At 38.6% G+C, this 20,839-nt stretch overlaps 1 protein-coding gene across 1 annotated transcript in view; it reads right to left on the minus strand.

Annotated features, from left to right (window-relative positions):
- Positions 1-11,112: 11,112 nt before the first annotated feature.
- Positions 11,113-20,839, minus strand: part of RAB30 (RAB30, member RAS oncogene family) — a 94,623-nt gene continuing 84,896 nt past the window's right edge. The window contains exon 5 of the mRNA XM_062196786.1: positions 11,113-20,027. Coding sequence (XP_062052770.1) covers positions 19,777-20,027 — 251 coding nt within the window. The 3' untranslated portion in view covers positions 11,113-19,776. The remainder of the gene's footprint in view (positions 20,028-20,839) is intronic.

Genomic DNA, 20,839 nt, shown 5'->3' on the forward strand with positions numbered 1-20,839 from the left:
TGCTCTACTGGATCTTTCCCCTTCCCTAACATTTTATCTTGAGAATTTGCAAAATTCTCAAAGGTTGAAAGAATGGTACAGCGATACAACATTCTATTAGATTCGTTCATTCTCAACATTTTACCTTTTGTCTACATGCTTGTTTTCTGTTTCTATATAAACATTTTTGCTTTCTCATGAACCATTGCAAGGTTGCTGCAGATAGAACATTTCACTACTAAATACTTCAATATGAATCTTCATAGAAGGATTTTCTGCATAGGCACAATATCATTAACACACTGAAGAAAAATAACTATTAAAATTCCATTTTGGGGGCCGATGCTGTGGCCTAGCAGGTAAAGCTGCCGCCTACAGTGCCAGCATCCTATATGGGCACTGGTTTGAGTCTCAGCTGCTCCACTTACAATCCAGCTCTCTGCAATAACCTGGGAAGCTGTAGAAGATGGCCCAAGTCCTTGGACCCCTCTGTTGCAGTTGATTTCTCAACAATGTTGCAGTGGATTCATTTCTGAGAGGAGGAGCGTGGTTGGGGGGGAGGCAAGAGGCGCAGAGTCACCACACAGACCCCCAGAGTCAGGTGAAAATAGGCTTGAGGCAAGCAGCCTGCAGACTCGTTTATTTCAGTTAGTACAACGGCTTATATAGCCAAGACCAGCCAATCCAGTCAAGGGGCAGTCTATGTCCAAACCAATCACAGCCTGTTGCCAGGCAGTTTCCAAAGCCATCCAATCACAGCCTGTTGCCAGGCAGTTTCCAAAGCCATCCAATCACAGCCTGTTGCCAGGCGGGCTCCATTTGCCAGGTGGGTTTCAAAGCCATTCCTGAGTAACTGACCCTCACTTGCCAGTGGCCATCTTGGCATGGCCTTCTCATTCCACCACACCCCTGTACCCACATGGGAGACTAAGAGGAAGCTCCTGGCTCCTGGCTTCGAATTGGATTGGCACAGCTTCAGCCATTGTGGCCATGTGGAAAGAACCAATGGATGGAAGACACTCTCAATCTCTCTCTCTCTCTCTCTTTCTCTGTGCCTCTGCCTCTCTGTAACTCTGCCTTTCAAATAAATAAATGAACCTTTAGAGAAAAAAAAAGGAATTAGCCGTGTTTTTAAAAAAAGAAAAGAAGTACTTTTTTTTTTTTTAAGGTTTTATTTATTTATTCGAGAGGTAGAGTTACAGGCAGGGAAAGAGAGAAAAGACTTCCACCTTCTGGTTCATTCCAAAATGGCCACAACAGCTGGAGTTGTGTTGATCCAAAGCCAGGAACTTCTGAGACTCCCACCCGGGTGCAGGGGCACAAGCAATATGGCCATCATTCACCGCTTCCCCAGGCCATAAACAGAGCTGGATCAGAAGAGGAGCAGTTGGGACATGAACCAGCACCCATATAGGATGCTGGCACCATAGGCAGAGCCTTAGCCTTCTATACCACAGTGCTGGCCCCTGAAATGCCATTTAATATTCAGTTCATATTTAAATTTTTCTATTTGTCCTCAAGTTATAATTATTTATGTTATTTAACTAGGACTTAATCAAGGTTTATCCTAAGTGGTTGGTTGTTACTTCTGTTTCTTTCAAAAACTACCTCTTATTTTCCATAACATTGACTTTGTGGGAAAAAATCAAACCATTTTCTAGAGTGCTGCATTCTGATGTTTGTTGCCTTAAAATATCGGGATTTTGTTCCTTTGTCCATAATATTTCATATGTATTAAACTAGAGACAAATTCAGGCTTTTAGCACTAATATTTTAAATTTCTTTTTTGTTTGTTTTTTGACGGGCAGAGTGGATAGTGAGAGAGAGAGACAGAGAGAAAGGTCTTCCTTTTTGCCGCTGGTTCACCTCCAATGGCCGCTGCGGCTGGCGCATCTTGCTGATCCGAAGCCAGGAGCCAGGTGCTTCTCCTGGTCTCCCATGCGGGTGCAGGGCCCAAGCACTTGGGCCATCCTCCACTGCCTTCCCGGGCCAGGGCAGAGAGCTGGCCTGGAAGAGGGGCAACCGGGATAGAATCCGGCGCCCCAACCGGGACTAGAACCCGGTGTGCCGGCGCCACAAGGCGTAGGATTAGCCTGTTAAGCCATGGCGCTGGCCATCAGTAATATTTTATAACTTATGTACTTATATTACATTGAGAGAAAAATATCAGTTTGTCCTGCTGTTTGTAAACTAGATTAGATTGTTTGGCTAACATGTTATGTACCACGTTTCCATTGTACAGTTACTTTTTTTTTAAGATTTATTTATTTATTTGAAAAAGTTTCACAGAGGAGAGGCAAAGAGAGAGAGAGAGGTCTTCCATCCGCTGGTTCACTCCCCAGATGGCCCCATAACAGCCAAAGCTGTGCCGATCCAAAGCCAGGAGCCAGGAGCTTCTTCCAGGTTTCTCATGCAGGTGCAGGGGCCCAAGGACTTGGGCCATCTTCTACTGCTTTCCCAGGCCATAGCAGAGAGCTGGATCAGAAGTGGGGCAGCTGGGTCTCGAACTGGCGCCCATATGAGATGCTGGCACTTCAGGCCAGGGGGTTAACCCATTGTGCCACAGTGTCGGCCCCATGTACAATTACTTTTTAATTTTTTTTTCTTTTTTTTTTTTTACTTATTTGAAAGTACAAGTTACAGAGAGAAAGGAAGAGACAGACCTTCCTTCTGCTGGTACACTCCCTAAATGTCCTCAACAGCCACGTCTGGGCTAAGCCAGCTTCTTGTGAGTCTCCAATGTGGGTGCAGGAGCCTAAACACCTGGCCCATCTTCCATTGCTTTCCCAGGCATTTTAGCAGGGAGCTGGATGAGTAGAGCAGCCAGGAATTGAACCTGTGTCCATATGGGATGCCAACATTGCAGGCAGTAGCTTTACCCACTACACCGCAATACCAGCCCCTTCTCTTTCCTTTTGAACAGTAAAAAGTGCTAAGTATGTGCCCTAGCAATTAAAACCACCAGTTAGGATGCTTGCATCCCATATCAGGGTAATTGGGTTTGTACCTGGCTCTAGAACCTGATTCTAGCTTCCAGCTAATACAAACCCTAGGGAAGCAGTGGTGATAGTTCAAGTTGTTGGATTCTAACTACCCACATAAAAGTCCTGAATTGAGTTTCTAGCTCCCAGCTTCAGCCTCTTTTGTAGGCATTTAGGAAGTGAATCAGCAGATGGCAGTTCTTTATTTTTGTCTCTCAAATAATTTTTTAAAAAATTATAATCACTTGCCACTTATGTCACTATGGACTCAATTTTTACTTTTTCAATGATTTGTAATCATTTACCTTTCTTTCCTTTTGATACTCCATGTAATACTCCTTCTTACTACTCAGTTAGTTGGCTTCTTGTGCATAGCCAACCTCCTTTGAAAAATTGGAGACAGCACTGTGGCTCAGCAGGTTAAAGCCACAAACTGCCACACCAACATCCCATACAGCCACTGGTTTGAATCTCAGCTGCACCACCTCTGATTCAGATTGCTACTGTGCCTGGGCAAGCAGAGGAGGATGGCCCAAGTGCTTGGGACTCTGCACCCATGTGAAGCTCCTGGCTCCAGAAGAAGCTCCTGGATCCTGGCTTCAGCCTGTCCCAATCCTGGTTGTTGCAGCCATTTGGGGAGTGGACCAGTGAATGGAAGATCTCTGTCTCCTTGCTCTGTAAGTCTGCCTTTTAAATAAATAAATAAATAATAGTAGTCAACTTTCGTACTATTTTCAACCTGTTAAAATCTGTTGCAGGCCGGTGCTGTGTCATAGCGGGTAAAGCCACTGCCTGCAGTGCCAGCATCCCATGTAGGCACTGGTTCGAGACCTGGTTGCTCCACTTCTGATCCAGCTCTCTACTATGGCCTGGGAAAGCATAGAAGATGGTCTAAGTCCTTGGGCCCCTGCACCCGTGTAGGGGACCCGGAAGAAGCTCCTGGCTCCTGACTTCAGTTAGGCCCAGTTTTGACTATTGCGGTCATCTGGGGAGTGAACCAGAGGATGGAAGACCTCTCTCTCTGTCTCTACCTCTCTCTGTAACTCTGTCTTTCAAATAAATAAAATAAATAAATCTTTTTTAAAAATCTGTTGCTCCTCTTTACCCTAGTGGCTATGGTATCAGTGATTTTCACTCAAACCCTGTGGATTTGTTACCTCTTATTTGATCTCTTTGAACTTCTTTTACTTCTAAGATACCACTTTCATGCATTCTGTATTCTCTTAGTTTCTGTTTCTCAGTCAAGGCTTCGTATTTTTACAGGGCCCTTGTATATACAAACAATTTTAGTTTTTAAAATTTATTTAAATTTTAAAATTCATGTATCAATGTAAGATTGAGGATGGCTTGTAATGAGGGAAGCAAAAAGCAGTGGCATGTGGAACATCTCTGAGCCATTTCTTAGGTGTTTTACTTTGTCATTTATTCCTTAGAATAACATATGAGGATTAAGGACAATATCTTTCCTGTAAAATGTATAGTGAGTTTACAAAGGTCTAGTAACTCACTGAAGGCTAGGGGCACATCCAGTATACTGATTGCCTCTCATTAGGCTAAGGGGAAATGCTACATGAGCCCCCATCTCTCAGGCTAGACATTTTCTCTGAAACACCTTGTTCCTTCTTGTTGACCAATGGCTTCAGATACTTGAATAACTTAAGGTCAAGTAAAGGTTAGGTATTTTAGAGTTCTTTTCTCTTAGCCATCACTTGTTTTTCAGCTGAGAGAAATTTGTGATGTGAGTAGAGATTGTCCCAAAGTGGAAGAAATTAATTCACCAGTAAAAATCACCTTTTTTATCTAATAAGATCCAGTCTGTTTCCTGCAGTTCTTTTTGGGTGCCAAGTTAAAGTCATGATGGGCATGCCCACCTGGCCTATGAATCTTCACAGCTCCTTCACACAGGCTTAAGCATTTTCTGCTGACTAGAGACATCAGCTCTGCCAAGAGTCTGGTGTTTGTCTATCCTTTGCCTGTGTTGCATAGGAAATAAGTCAGAACATGGCAAAACCTAGGGCTTACTAGCAGCCTCCATTTTGTGTTAAGTAACTGCAAGGGTTAAGCACTGGGTTGGTAGATATACTAGCACTTGTAATCAGATCTGGGTTCTGTATATACTGGCTATAATTTCAGAAATTTTTCAGAAATTGAAAAATCAACCAGCCAAAAGCATGATGAAAGTGGGTATTATCCAAGATGGTTTAAACAGCCCTCAAATCCAGCAGTAGTTAGGGAAGCATCTATCCAGTCTGGTAATTTAAACTTAAGGTATATATGTTTAGCAGAACAGCTCTATTTCATCAAGCCTTAAACAGGTTACTTGTCTCAGGGCTTTCAGATTGGCTGGTAACAGATGACAACAGATTGACTGAAAACACTTGAACAAATATAAATTTGAACAAGCTAAATGAACATTATTAAGTTAGCTGGAGTGAATAAATGTCATTGACAATATATTATAACTCTCCTTGATCTTGGAGCATTTTTTCCTTATATAATACAGGATAAGTAGATATGATGACTCTGATATTAAACATACAACTCTGAGTATCTAATCAGATTGATTAATCAAACACCATCTTAATAGCCTCAGATGACTGAGATTTTATTTCATAAATGAAGTATTACCATTTATTTTGTGCATACTTTATGGCAAACCCTAAGGTGCTTTACCTGTATTGCATTGAACCCTCAGAATGACACTGCATAGGTAGACCTAACAATTTTAGAGACAAACCGAGGCACAGAAGTAAAATAACTTACTCAGGGTCACAATTAGTATATGGCTGTCTAGAGTTCAAATAGTCTGTTGTCTGTAAAACCAAGCTCTTCCCACCAATGTCAATACAGAGATTGCTAATATCCACTCTTCCTTCTTTGTAACAAAACCTGATTATTCAGAGTGGCAACCCTCCTTGTTGAAAGACCCTTGCAGACCAAGTTCTGGTCAGAGAAATATAAGTGGAAATGTTTCACAGAACTTCTAAGAATTCTCCTTAAAATGAAGGAAGTAAGACTTTCCTCCTTGCTGCTATCTCTGGGACATGATGACTAGAGCTCTAGCTGCCATTTGGACCCTAAAATGATCTTAAAAACAGAGGCCTAAATGAGCCCATGAAACTGCAGGACTAGCCCCAGGCTACCAACTTCTATACCTCACATGTGAAAAAGGAACTTAAAATCATATACAGTGGGGCTGGCACTGTGGCATAGTGGGTAAAGCTGCCATCTGCAGTGCCAGCATCCCATATGGTTCAGAACCCAGCTGCTCCACTTCTTATCCAGCTCTCTGCTATGGCCTGGGAAAGCAGTAGAAGATGACCCAAGTCCTTGGGCCTCTGCACCCATATTGGAGACCCGGAGGAAGTTCCTGGCTCCTGGCTTTGGATGGGCACAGCTCCAGCCATTGTGGCCATTTGGGGAGTAAATCAACAGATGGAAGACCTCTCTCTGCCTCTGCCTCTCTGTAACTCTGACTTTCAAATAAATAAATCTTTAAAAAAATTCATATATGGTGTATATCCAAATAATCATAACTGTTATGCCGCATACATCAGGATTCCACCCACATTTTGCCTTGCACAATTTTCTAGAGCCAAGGAATTCTATATTTTATGACCCATTGATAAATAAAACAGCTAAGTAAACAAAAAAAAAAAAAACTCAGAGAAAACAGTTTGTTGTTTACCTTCTTTATGTCATACCCATATAGGTACCTCATTTTCTCACTAACTCACCTCTCACACACCTAGTTGCTCACAGATCCTGCATTCCCATTAGATGATGTATACAAACTTAAAATCATTCCCACTTCCTGTTTTCAGGAACACTACTGGGATTCTGTCTTTATCCTATATCATGAATCATTCCATGATCATTCCCATCAGTACTAATATATCCTGCTTTAAAACCAAAACTCTTGGTGCCAGTGTAGTGGTGCAACAGCTTAAGTCACAGCCTGCAACGCCAGCATCCTATATTGAGCACTCGTTTAAAAACTGGCTTTTCTACTTCCAATCCAGCTTCTTGCTAATGTATCTGGGAAAGCAGCAGAAAATAGCCCAAGTGTTTGGATCCCTCACCCATGTGGGAGACCCAGATGGAATTTCAAGCTCTCTCTCTTTTTTTTTAAGATTATTTATTTATTTATTTACTTATTTGAAAGTCAGAGTTACACAGAGAGAGAAGGAGAGGCAGAGAGAGAGAGAGGTCTTCCTTCATCCACTGGGTCACTCCCCAATTGGCCACAACGGCCAGAGCTGAGCTGATCCAAAACCAGGAGCTTCTTCTGGGTCTCCCATGTGGGTGCAGGAGCCCAAGGACTATGGGCCATCCTCTACTGCTTTCCCAGGCTATAGCAGAGAGCTGAATTGGAAGTGGAGCAGCTGGGACTCGAACCAGCATCCATATGGGATGCCGTCACTGCAGGTGGTGGCTTTACTCATTCCACAACAGCGCTGGCCCCTCCAAGTTCTTGGCTTCAGCCTGGCCCAGCCCTGGCTGTTGAGGCCACTTGGGTAGTGAACCAGCAGATGGAAGATATATCTGTCTCTGTCTCTCTGTCTTTCAAATAAATGAATCAATAAATATTTTTTAAAAAATTTAGGTCTCATAATCTCAAAAACCCTTATTAGCAAAAACTCCTTAAAATAGTTTATTCTGTAAGCACTATTTCCTCCACTGAAATGTTCTTTCAGGGTTACCGATGATCTTCATATTGCTAACTCTATGATCATCCTTTGCTCTTTATAGTTTTTAAAATTTATTTATTTATTTATTTATTTATTTATTTGAAATACAGAGATACACAGAAAGACAGACAAATATCTTCCATCTGCTGGTTCACTCCCCAAATGCCCACAGCAGTTAGTGCTGTGCCAGACCAAAACCAGGAGTCTGAAACTCAATATAGGTCTGCCACATTAGTAGCAGGGAACCAACTACTTGAACAATATTACCTGCTGTCCTCCAAGAAGTGTGTTAGCAGAACACTGGATCAGAAGAGCCAGGATTTGAACCCAGGCACTCCAATATGAAATGCAGGCATCCTAAATGGCAATTTAGCTGCTGCACCAAACACATGCCCTTTATTTAACAGTTGATCACTGCCTCATTAAAAGACTTGTTTCACTGGGCTTCAACAACATCATTGCCTTAGTTTTCTTACTATTTCACTGGTCATTACTTCTGTCTCCCTTGCTGACTGAATGTTGGAGTGCCCCAGAGTTCAGTCCTCAGAACTCTTCTCCACTTACCTTCTTTGGTGACATCACTTTCATGACTTTCAATATTAAGTGTATTTTCTCTCAACTCCCAGATTTCTATTTCCAGCTTGATCTCCTCTGAAATTTCAGGAACATCTGAGTCCAACATCCTAAACTCAATGGACATTAAACCAAACTCCTGATTCACTCCATCCACCAAATCTGTTCCTCCTGCAGAGTTTTTCATGTGAGTAAATCTCAATATAACACTACCAGTAACTTCAGTCAAAAATCTCATACTCATTGTTAACTCCTCTTTAAATCTAACCTATGCATTTGGATCTGGCTGAAGAGCCTATGAGAGTATTTTAGGCATGGAAAGCCAAGACACTCTGGAAAAAAAAAAAAAAAAAAAAGAAGAAGAAGAAGAAGAAGAAGAAGACCTAAATGAAGGATCTCAGCGAGTGTGATCCCAGTGGAAAGAACGGGGCCATCAAGGTAGGAGGTACCTTTCTCTGAAGGGAGGAGAGAACTTCCACTTTGACTATGACCCTGTCGGAATAAGATCGAAGTCGGCAAACCCTAAAGGCTTCCATAGCCTCGGCAACTCATGACTAGAGCCTAGGGAGATTACTGACGCCATAAACAAGAGTGTTAAATTGTTAAATCAACATCAAGAGTCACTGTGTACTTACGTCCCATGTGGGATTTGTCCTTAATGGGTTGTCCAGTGTGAAGTAATGATATAGCTAGTACTGAAACAGTATTTTTACACTTTGTGTTTATGTGTGGGTGCAAACTGATGAAATCTTTACTTAGTATATACTAAAGCGATCTTCTGTATATAAAGATAATTGAAAAAGAAAAAAAAAAACCTTGGTGTTAAATTGGAAATTACATAGAAAACTAATCAATCTTTTTTAAAAAATATCATGCAGGATCTCTGTCATTAATGTGCTGTACACTGTTATTTAATTCTATAACTAGTACTCCAACAGTCTTTTTTCACTTTGTGTTGCTATCTACTGTAGTTGCTCAAAGTACTTCACAAACTTACCATGAAGATTAAATATGACTATCAATAAACATTGTAGAATATTAGGACTTATACAGTTGTTAGTTTCTACAGGTTCATCTCTAAGATCAAAGGCAGAAAGACTCTGTTTTCTCCAAGTTTTTGATCTAGATGTGAAAATATAACTATTCTCTGGGAAGACTGAATAAACTCCAGATATGAAAAGTTAACTAGGATGTCTTATGTTATTCATATTTGGTTTCTTGTAAGTAATGGAAATAAGATATTTCAGTTCCTTAAATGTAGTACAGTTCTTAAAATATTCAGATATGAGCACCTGGCTGAAGGCACACGCATGTGATTGTGGCTTAAATATAGCTCCAGGTTTCATCTCTTGTGTGCAGATGTGTTTGGGGGTATGTAAATAATACATATCAGTTACAGTCTGCCAGTTAGCATACATAGGATAATTGAGTCAACTAATGAGCATGATCCTCAGGTTTTTCAAAATACTGATTTGTAACTTGTGAAAGAATTACGTATCTAGGGCATTATGTTGTTCAAATAAGGAGAACAATGATTTCAACATTTAGATATTTGGGGAATAAACCACATTTTTTTCCAGTGATCCGTAATGACATATATGAGTGAACATTTTAAAATGCAATGCAAGTTTTCAAAATTCCCATTTAACTAATGGAAAAAACACGTAAAGTGAAGTAATTTGTCCAAAGTCTCTTAGTGGCAAAACAAAAGAGAAGTCAGAATTTTTCCTCTAACTAAAAGCATTTGCCTCCCAGTCTTTGCTGCTTGTGACTTATTAGGTCATACTAGAGTCATATGACATTACCAATATCTGTTTTTGAACTGTAAGAAGTTTCATGTGGTTCAAACTAACATTAATAACAGAACGCTTTAAAACCACAACATATGCAAACTCAGAAATTTCTACAAACAAATCCTGTAAGTGAAGGTGATAAAATAGCAAAATTTAGAGTCTCATACCAACTACAGAGAAGCTATCTTAAGGCAATAGAAGAAAATTATAGCAATAATCTTGTAAACTCCAATACTTTATGAACGATAATGACAAATAAGATTAGAGAATGTCTACATTCAATAACTAAAGAATACCATGCAAAGGAGCCCAAGATCATAGATTTGATTCCTTTGTCATCCTGCTAATTCTGACATGTTCCATGAACTATTGTACTTGCCCTTAATCCAAGATATTCATCTCTCAAAGGAATGTCCCAAGGCAGAAAGTAAGAGGTACAGGCTGAGGTGGAAAGGAATTCCAAGGAAAGAAAATCATGATGCCTGCAGTGCACAGAGTGGGCATCATAAAGGCAGATTCTTGTACCTGCCCAGTGCTATATGCCCAATACATGGTAAATAAATGAAGAAGTGAATCATGAATGAATATCTTGCTAGTGATGAGTAAGTTGACACATTCCTAATTGTAAAGGATAACATCCTAAATGATACATCTAAAAATCTGTATAGTGTGACTTAGCTGGAAGAGACTGTGAAGACATCTAATCTGGTGCCCATGTTTTATATTTGGGAAAACTAAGGCTTGGAATGATAAATCCAAGATTATAGTGATTGGGACTAGAACTTGTGGCTTCTCAGTGTCAGAAATGGGATTAGAATTTATGACTCCTGGGTTTCAGTGTAATATTCTTTCCAGTATATCAGGATAAAGCACCTTTCTCACCAACAGAAATAATTAGCATGTAAGTTTCACATCCTGAACACAGCAGAGCAGTCTTATTTAGTGTTATAATTAGAGGATGTGTTAAAGGTTATTTAATCTAGCCCCATATGGAGGAGAAAGCTCTGGTGCAAAATGTTAAATGTTTTGTCAAGTTTAGACAGTTAGAGAATCAACACACAAACACAAGTCTCCAGATAAAGGACACATTCCACCTCATGCTAAATGACTTTTTTATACTTAAAGCCTATTTGCTTTTTACACACTTTGATGCCATATCATCCTCCAAATGTGGGTAACAGAAAATGTTTATTTATATACAAGTACATGGGAAAGAAATTCCATTCAGCTTTTTAAAAAAATTGTTACAAATAAAAAAGTTCTTTTTAATACATTCATCCTTTGCACACAAAATACATTCTTTTTACTTTTGCTCAGTGTAAATTATTTCTTAATAAAACTTAAGCTACAATGGACAGTCAGGCGGTTTGGCAATTTGACAATCTTTGTTCAAGAAAGAAAATTCAAACTTTAGAATATAGTCAATATATAAAAGAAACTGTATGTTAAAAATGCTCCTTCATTGAATCCTAAGAGATTAGATATGAGATATGAGTAGACCTCTCCAGCATGATGTATAGCTGTCCCTAAAATAATGCAGAGGACTTAAGAAATGCTCTATGTGATAACTCAACTTCTACAAGACTGAAGCAATCTTCATGAAATTGATTATTTAAATGACAGGCTCATAGAAAAATTCTTATGAATACATTGGGGTGTTAGCCATTATTCAGGAGTCTCTTAATTGATCAATTGAACTAAGATCAAAAATTATATTCTCCAAATAGGATTTTAAAAGGCTCTACATAAATCAACACAAATGACATGGTTGGTTAGACTAATTGCTTTTAGAGGGATGTGAAAACATATGCCCCCAGAAAAACTTTTTACATAAATGTTCATAGCAGCATTACTTATTACTTATCATAGCCAAAAGCAGAAATAACCCAAATGCCCATCAACTGATGGACAAATGAAATGTGGTATACACATACAATGAGATGTATTATTTGACCATGAAAAGAATGTACTGATTCATGCTACCACATAGATGAGTCTTGAAGAAATTATGATAATTAAGAAAAGCCAGACACAAAAGGCCACATATTGTCATATTATATGACTTTATTTGGGTGACATAGCCAGGATAGGCAAATCCATAGAGATAGAAAGTATATTAGTTGTTGCCAGATGCTGGGAAGGACAGGGAGGAGTGAATGCTAATGGATATAAGGTATCTTCTGGAGATGAGGAAATGTTCTGAAAATAGATATCAGTGGTACTGAACAATGTAGTGAATATATGAAAAAGATGAATTTTGTACACTAAAAGGGTAAATTGTATGTGAATTACAACTTAATTTTTAAAAGAGAGATGCAACATCATTTGAAAACATTTTGTTCAAGTTCTTGACCCCTTTCTCACCCCAGTTTTTAAATGTTGTTCAAAATTGTTCATACAATCACATTTATATATGAACATATAAGTATGATACAGTGTACCATTAATATTTGCATATTAACATTTTTAAATCAAGTACTATGCTTATAATGACGTTGATAGTTAGATTTTATATATTGATGTATACAGACTTTACTGAAATCCTATGCTTGAAACCAATAACCAAATATTAAGATTTGAGTTCATTAAACTCAATGATTAACTTGTTGTAGAAACTACATATATATTAAAAATCCATGTTTTAATGAAGGGATAGGAAAAAGGGAGAAAATCAAGGATTCTTTAAGTCTTCATAAAGTAGCATCTCTAAATATGCTAACTAGCTGCTGAAAAAATCCCAGAATTATATATTTTGCATTTTGTTTCATCCCTACACTAAAAGTCATGCATTAAAAGTGTGTGCAACAATATTTATGGGACACACTTCTTCCCTTTAGATGATCAAAAATCTCTTAACTCATTATTTGAAATTTTGAGCAGAGTGTTTTTTGCTGACAACAGCAATTTTACTCATGCATTAATCTGAATATATTTTTGTAGCTTCCTTATTTGATATCAAAGGAGCTCCAATCGTCTGGTATTCCAGAAGACACTTCAGTGAGAAGAAATTAGAAGCCAGCATTCCAGTCATTTAAAAGTTTCTACAACAGGGACATGAAAGCCCCAATAGGCCTCTAAAGGGATAAGAGGATTTTTTAAAAATCAATTGACATTCATTGTCAAATAGCCTATAAGAAAGTTCCACTAGCATTCTGCAGTTGAATAGAACAAGAGAATATACCTAATGATTACATTCCAGAAAGCAATATGTGTAGCAGCTATTTTCAGAGGGCTTGTCAAGTTTTTCTATTATTATTTAATCCAGGCATAACTGTGTAACCTTAAACAAAAACTGTACCATTCAAACTAATGACAAATTATCTTAAGAAGCCAGATTCTTTTTTGTTATTCTGTACATGAATTTTTGTTTTATTAGACACTTGGTACTCCAATGTTTATTTCAGAACTTAGTGCACATGTAGAAAGTGAAAGAAACCCTTAGGGGTTGATAATTATGTCCATCAAATAAAATAAAATACAAAATAAAATTCCTAAAGCAGATCACAAACTTAGGATTCACAACTCCATTTTCACCAAGGGAAAAAACAAGAGCCACATAACTGGAATAATTTCTCCAAAGCACACCTTGTTATCAAGAATTAAAAGAAGAAAAGTTCATGTATAATTGAAGAATTAATCACCAGTAAGTTTATGATCTAAACCTGATTCCAATAAAAAGCTAAGAATTAATAAACAGCTATCCTAATGTTCACAAAGGGAATAACGATATCACCTTAATTAATTTTCTGGGTTTTTTAAAATTAGACAAACGGACAACAATAAACAGTAAATGTGGCCCCATAAAAAGAAGAGATCAATCCATTTTTCTTTTCTTTACATGGAGAATAGGATCAAGAAAAAACATATTTAAATTACACTGTGAGGTATTTAATTTTGAGACTACATTTCCTGATAATGAGTTTACAACCCTGGAATTGCCTATCAGGAGAAAGAGAGAATACTTTTCCTGAAGTATGTGAGAAAAAAAAAAAAAAAAAAAAAAGGAGGATGACAGTAATGCTGAAAGGCAGACCAATAAACGAGTTTCTTTTAGGGAATGCTTTCAGAAATGAAGCTGTTTTATTTGAATCCAGGAAAGCTGTGGTGTTTTTTCTATCCCCCTTAAGAATCTATACCTGTACCAAAACCTGCTCTTAAGAAGAAAAGAACATTTGAATGCTGTTTGCTGAGCACTGTACTTTCACTTTGTCTCATCTCATTTTCATGATATTCCTGGAAAATCTCATAGATGAGAAAACTGATGCTCAAAATATTGTGCTTTGCCTGAAGTCACAGCTAATTATAGCACATACCTAAACTAGTACTTCCCTTCTATACATCTGCATAAATTACTCTCCAAAGGGTCAATCACCATATACCAAGGATTCCATCAGAAACTAGAATACAGCATCTCTAAAAATTCTGTTTTAAATAAGTGAGAAAGTAAAATTTTGAATCATACACCTCAGGAAGTCCAAGAAGTGGTTGCTATCCAAAGAAGTCTCCTTGTCCTTCCCCAAAAAATAAATAAATAAAAAAGAACCCTCATCCAACTCAAGTATGTTTCTCTCCATAATGATTCAAGACCACTTCAAGAACACTGACTTATCAAAGAACAAACAAAAATCCATCTCTCAACCCAGAAAAGTATAAAGTTATTCTCCAAACAGAATCATTTGAGTCATATGCTTTATTAACAAAAAATCTTACATAAATTATCTCTAATTTTCAAATCAAAGACCTGTGTTCTGCTATGTTTCACATAAAGCAGTTTGGCTTTAGTTCTTTTAAACTTCAATCTTCTCAAGAGAATCAAATCAACTATCCAAATGTCATTTGAATCTTTTCTAAAATAGATCTTGGGGACTGCTTTATGCCAGTGACCCACCAGCCCCCTGCCTACAGGAGATAGAAAACTTCATGTTAGTCTAGTTGCAGGATCCTTAGTGAAGATTCTGCTCTACTAAAAAGGCCTACCTTGAAATCCTAGAGACACACGCATTATTCATTAAGCTGAGTGGGGATTATGTTTGGTGAGTGATAAGTGAATAATTTCCATGATTTCACATAACTTTTCCTGAAAGAATACCTTTTTAAATTCAGGAACCAGTTTTTGATTGAACAGAGGATGGGATGTACTTATGGTAGACGAGCAAAGCTTTTTTAAAAGTATCAGTAGCTGTGAGTCAATAGGTATTTAACTGAACACATTATGAGAGGCAAAGCACTGCAAGATGAAATTTTAAGTTAATCGATCATCTGGTTCAATTCCCAACCACTGCTTCAGTTCTCTCCACATCATTTTTACCAAGTACTTATCTAGCTTCTGAGACAGCACTTTCCTTGATGAAGCAACTTTTTTCAAAAGTTGTCTCTGATGTAGAGTCCAAATCTTTAGACCTATGGCCCCTATTCAATGGGTCTCATCCCATCCACAGCATCTTGCAGTAACACATTAATTTTCTTTTCCAGACTAACTCTCCCCAAAATTTTTAAAGTACTCTTCAAATGTCTTAAATTCTAAATTCCTTCACAAAGCTGGTTATGCTTCAATTTGTTTTTCATTTCAAAGTATGGTTCCCAGAAATGACTGTAACATTCCAAAATCATAGAAGTTAATAAATAGGATGAAACGCCATCTCCTTTATTAAAACATTATGATATTAATTAGTGGCTTGAAAAGATGATAATTTCTTAAAACAGTATAAAGTGTGAAAAAATGTGAGGAGAGGTAGCTTTCTTTATAAACACAAATAGGCTTGTGTCACATAAATGAAACCCCAAAATAAGAAACATCCTCTCTTCTCCCAAAATGAGTATTTAACCATACTGCTTATGTGGATGTGGTTTCACTTGCTTTTGGTTCTCTAAGTCTCAAATACATTACTATAGTCACATCAAAACACATTTGTCAAGACCAGAGTTGAAAAAAATAAGTAACAAGCTGCAGTTAAAAAAACAACAAAAAAACTCTAGAGAAAAGAAATGGCAATTCCTCGAAGAGCTGTTCCAGAGGGCATACACAGAATTCTCCAGGACTAAGAAATGGAAAATGTCTATCTTTAAGGCCATTTGGTTTAACAAATGATAAAAGGAAACAGATTTTTTTCTGATTAGTCTCTCATTCATGTATCTTATAAAAAAGATCTTTCACTTGAATCAGAAGACCAATTCAAAATCATTTGCAAGTGATATTTATTCAGAGTAAGTTATTAATTGAAACTTGGTGCTGGATGTGGAAGAACTGTGGGATAGCAAATTACTGACATACAACTGGGAGTCACCAGTATCCTTCAGAACAAAGACAAAGAATTTGCTGAATACCTTTATTCCCTTTCTGCATCTGCTTCCTCCAGCCAATAATCCTAACTCACAGATCCACTTCTGGTCATTGTCTTCCACCTTTCTTAGCAAGTCAGGATTTGATATATTGTCAACTCAATCCACTGGAGTATCATGTTTAGTTGTTTTCTTGCCACTTAAGAAGAGATGCTAACATGAAATAACTACAAGTCAGGGGCAATGTCCAGGAAAAGCCAATGGCCTAATTAAAGTAACCCACAGAAAGATAATTGCCCCTCGATAATAAAAAATTAAATGTCAATGTTATTCAATAAATATAATAAAGGCATGCAAAGGAGTAAAAATCCTTGCATAGGCAATGGAGAAAGCACAAAATCCTTTGAGGAGACAATCTACAGGAAGCTATATTAAAATATCATTAATATCAGCAAACTATAATTTGTAGATTTTCCCAAGACTGATCCCATGACATAAATATCCATTTTCATTGGGAACTGAGAAAATTTTTGCCATATATTTAATAACTTTATTAAAAGGAGAAAAAAAGCACAGCAATAATGGAAGAAGACATGGATTCTGGAGTCTTATTAGTAAGACCAAGCCAGATTAAATTATGATGAAATAATTCTTTATCTATCATTAAATGAGAATACATTTTTAGCCTAAAGAAGGTTCATCTTAGTGAATACTACTACCATGACAATAAGAACTATCAGAAAAGCCAGAAAGTTGTGGGTCTCCGCCTGTGTTGAGATGACTTCATTTAACTACTGTTTCCTCTCAAATTCTATTTGACAGAATTTCCATTTAGCCAAAAAATGCCCCTCTCAGCACTAAATTATTTATTCACTAATATTTATTGCACCTACAATACTGTTAGGGATTGAGATACATCAGTGGATAAGTGTCCATAAACCCAGCCTGGAATTCACATAGCTAAGGGAAAAAAAATAAAGAAGGAAGAAAAGGGAAGAAAAGGGAAGAAAGGGGAAGAAAAGGGAAGGAAGGAAGGAAGGAAGGAAGGAAGGAAGGAAGGAAGGAAGGAAGGAAAGAAGGAAGGAAGGAAGGAAGGAAGGAAGGAAGGAAGGAAGGAAGGAAGGAAGACAGGCTGACATTCTCATATATCCCTGCTGGAGGTCTATGGCAGGGTGACCTAGGCTTTAGAGAGGTTGAGAGGAGTACCAGGGAAAGAAAGAATCAAGGTCAGTGCCTTCTAATCCCCTTCCTTGGTCACCAACAGAGAGAGGAAGCCATGCCCCAGGGAATAAATGTCATATTACAAATATGGCCCTAGAGGTTGGTGTTTTGCAACTAAAGCAACCATATTTTCAACATAGCTGCTGCTGTAAGACAGAGTTGGGTCATCGTATTCTGCGAACAGTAGATTTTTGTCTTAAATGAAAGTTAATAAACTTAGGGGCATTTCCTCACAGTTTAAAAGGCTAACCTGCCTTGATTAACTTATTTTCTGAATACCTTTAGTTGCTCGAGTAATGAAGATGCAGAGGGAAAGGCAACAATTATAATAAATTATTTTGGGCTTTTTTTTTCCCCCCTTTAGAGACAGATCCTAAAAGAAAAACAATTCAAATTTCAAGGATCCTTTCCTGTTTCCCATAGGATCAGGACAAAACACAGTGAGGCCAATCAAAAGTATCAGTCCTTTCAACAACATGACTAATCCCATGTGCCTGAGATTAGTCACTCCGTAACTTGCTGAAAAAATGCTAAAAATGCTTTATCTTATCAATATCATGTCTCTCCATGACTCATTTCTTTACAATTAAACCACTTTCAGAGAACAACATATTAGGACCGAGGTTGTCACCATCTACAGCAACGGTGGAATTACTTGTCATATCCTTATTCCATTACTCATCCCGCATTATGCTAAGCAGCCAGCTATAGAAACATCTGACAGCATCAACAGCACACAGGTTTAATTATCCTCCCAATTTGCGCTTATATCAGTGAACAAATTGGAAGTCATCAAAGTATGGCACTCAAGAAATAGGAACATGTATTCAGCAGCACATCTTCCATCTTGAGTCCTTGTTTTACCATTGGCTAAGTAAAGGCATCTACACCCCCATTTGAAACAGAGGTTTGCAGTAACACCAGCATGAAAGGAAGGAGAACAGCAGGGAGGGAGGAAGTAAGGGAAGGAGAGACCAGGAAATAGGAAAAGAGAAATAGGAAACAATGTATGGTGGCAAGGCTGAGAGTAACATTATTACTAGAAAGAGATGATACATGACAGCTCAACCTGCTTCAACAAGCAGAATCTTCCTAAGGTTATCCTTGAAGATAGAAACATGTGAGACATTTCCTCTGTTGCTATTCTCACTTATCATACTTAAAACATCTATAAAAGCCTAAGCATTGCTTAGTCCAAGATGGACAGTGCCAGGAAGAAATGACCTATCATCAAGGAACATGCTCTGTCTACTTGGAACTCTGTACTTCAGTCCATTATTCCACAGTATTTTGGTCATATCTGGCCCATTTTCTGATACTAATCATAAGGTCTTAGAGATAATCTTTTATATTCAAATATTCAATTAACATCCATTTGTATTTTTTATTCTTCAAACTTCATTGATTTCAAATAGTAGGAAAGAAAAGAAAATAGAAGATGAAATGGTAGGGAATCAGAGGGAAACATGAAAGGAAAAGTATTCTCTTTTCCAACAAATCCACTCTAGAAAGGTAGGAATGAGACTTTGAGAAGGAGTACAGATTCATGAACTTTCCCAATTTTTTTTTTTTATTTCTTAATACATTTAAGGACATCAATGCACTAAAATGTTTGGTCTGTGAAATCATTAGCACCAAAAGGAGTCATGGAGTTTGTATATATTATTAAAACAATGATTGTTACTGTTGGTCATGGGTAAAGGTTTCATTTCATTTTTACATCCCAAAGTTCTTGAAAGTGCCTGTGGACAAAAGAAATAACACTTTTCAAGATCTCCATGGGGTCATCGATATGCACCACAGAGACAGTACTTGGCCTTCCCAGGTTTGTTTTATCTGGTAGACAAAAAAATCAGGGCCCCCAGATTACCACTGAAGCCCGCAAGAACAGCCCCCACATGCACACACTGACGTGCGGGAGGGATCCCTACAGTACATTTCCCTCAGGACTGCGTTCAGGAATGCGCTTTTACTTGCTTTTTAAAAAAACAAAAGCAACATGCTCTGCAGATCATGGAGCTCCTAGTGCAATTTTCTCCTTGCTCCAACTCGAGACCGCGAAAGAGTGAAACCATTGTATGTTCTGCTAATGCTGGCCTGTGGACACAGCCCTTGGCCTGCCATGCTTTGTAAGCTCAGGAGCCCACAGGAGTCAGAAGGTCCGAGAGCAGGAGCCACAGTCATCGCCAGATCTCCCCAGCAACTCGTGGCCCATCAGGGCAGCTGCTGATCTCCTTTTGCTTCTTTTTACCTCAACCTTTAGTTGAAATTACAACAAGTCAAATAGCTGATGCTTTTCCCTTCTCCAGGTAAGGGTGAGGATACATTGTTTACAAGTGTGTTCTGTCTGGCTTCTCTGATGAGTCGACAAGCTAAGTCAAGGAAGAGTTTCTCCACATTATCAGATTCCTTGGCCGAGGTCTCCAGATAATACATGTCCTGAGCTTCTGAGAATTCTTCAGCTCTCTGCTGGGAGACCTCTCTCCTTTCAGCAAGGTCAATCTTGTTACCTGCAACAGTGGTACAAAGAAAGAGCCATCATTTGACTATTTTCAGGCTCGGAAGCAGCACAATTCAATTTAGATCTGAAGTCAAACCAGAAAGATAGGCTACTAAGGCAAAGCAAATATGACTGTGACTACTGATGGGAATGTTTATTTTACACTATCAGTACCAACGTAGGCCTTTGGCCTTGTGGTTACGATGCCAGGAAGATGACCACATTCCACATCAGAGTGTCTGGGATCAATTTCCATCTCCAGTTCCTGACTCCAGCTTCCTGCTAAAGCAGATCCTGGGAGGCAGCAGGGATGGCTCAAAAAAGTGGATTTCTACCACTCACATAGAGATACCTGGATTGAGCTCTCAGCTCTTGGCTTTGTCTCCAGCTGTTTTGGTTATTTGAAGAATGAACCAATGGAGAGGGGAACTCATTCTCTCTGTCTCTGACTCTCTCTCCTCCTCAAATAAATAAAATTTTAAAAAACATAATACCAGCCGGCCCCGCGGTTCACTAGGCTAATCCTCCGCCTGCAGCCCCGGCACACTGGGTTCTAGCCCTGGTCGGGGCGCCAGATTCTGTCCCGGTTGCCCCTCTTCCAGGCCAGCTCTCCGCTGTGGCCTGGGAAGGCAGTGAAGCATGGCCCAAGTGCTTGGGCCCTGCACCCGCATGGGAGACCAGGAGAAGTACCTGGCTCCTGGCTTCGGATCAGCGCGGTGCGCCAGCTGCAGTGCGCGTGGCCGCAGCGGCCATTGGAGGGTGAACCAATGATAAAGGAAGACCTTTTTCTCTCTCTCTCTTACTGTCCACTAAAAAAAAAAA

The sequence above is a fragment of the Lepus europaeus genome, chromosome 7 (assembly GCF_033115175.1).
Source record: "Lepus europaeus isolate LE1 chromosome 7, mLepTim1.pri, whole genome shotgun sequence".
In the NCBI taxonomy this organism is placed as follows: Eukaryota; Metazoa; Chordata; class Mammalia; order Lagomorpha; family Leporidae; genus Lepus; species Lepus europaeus.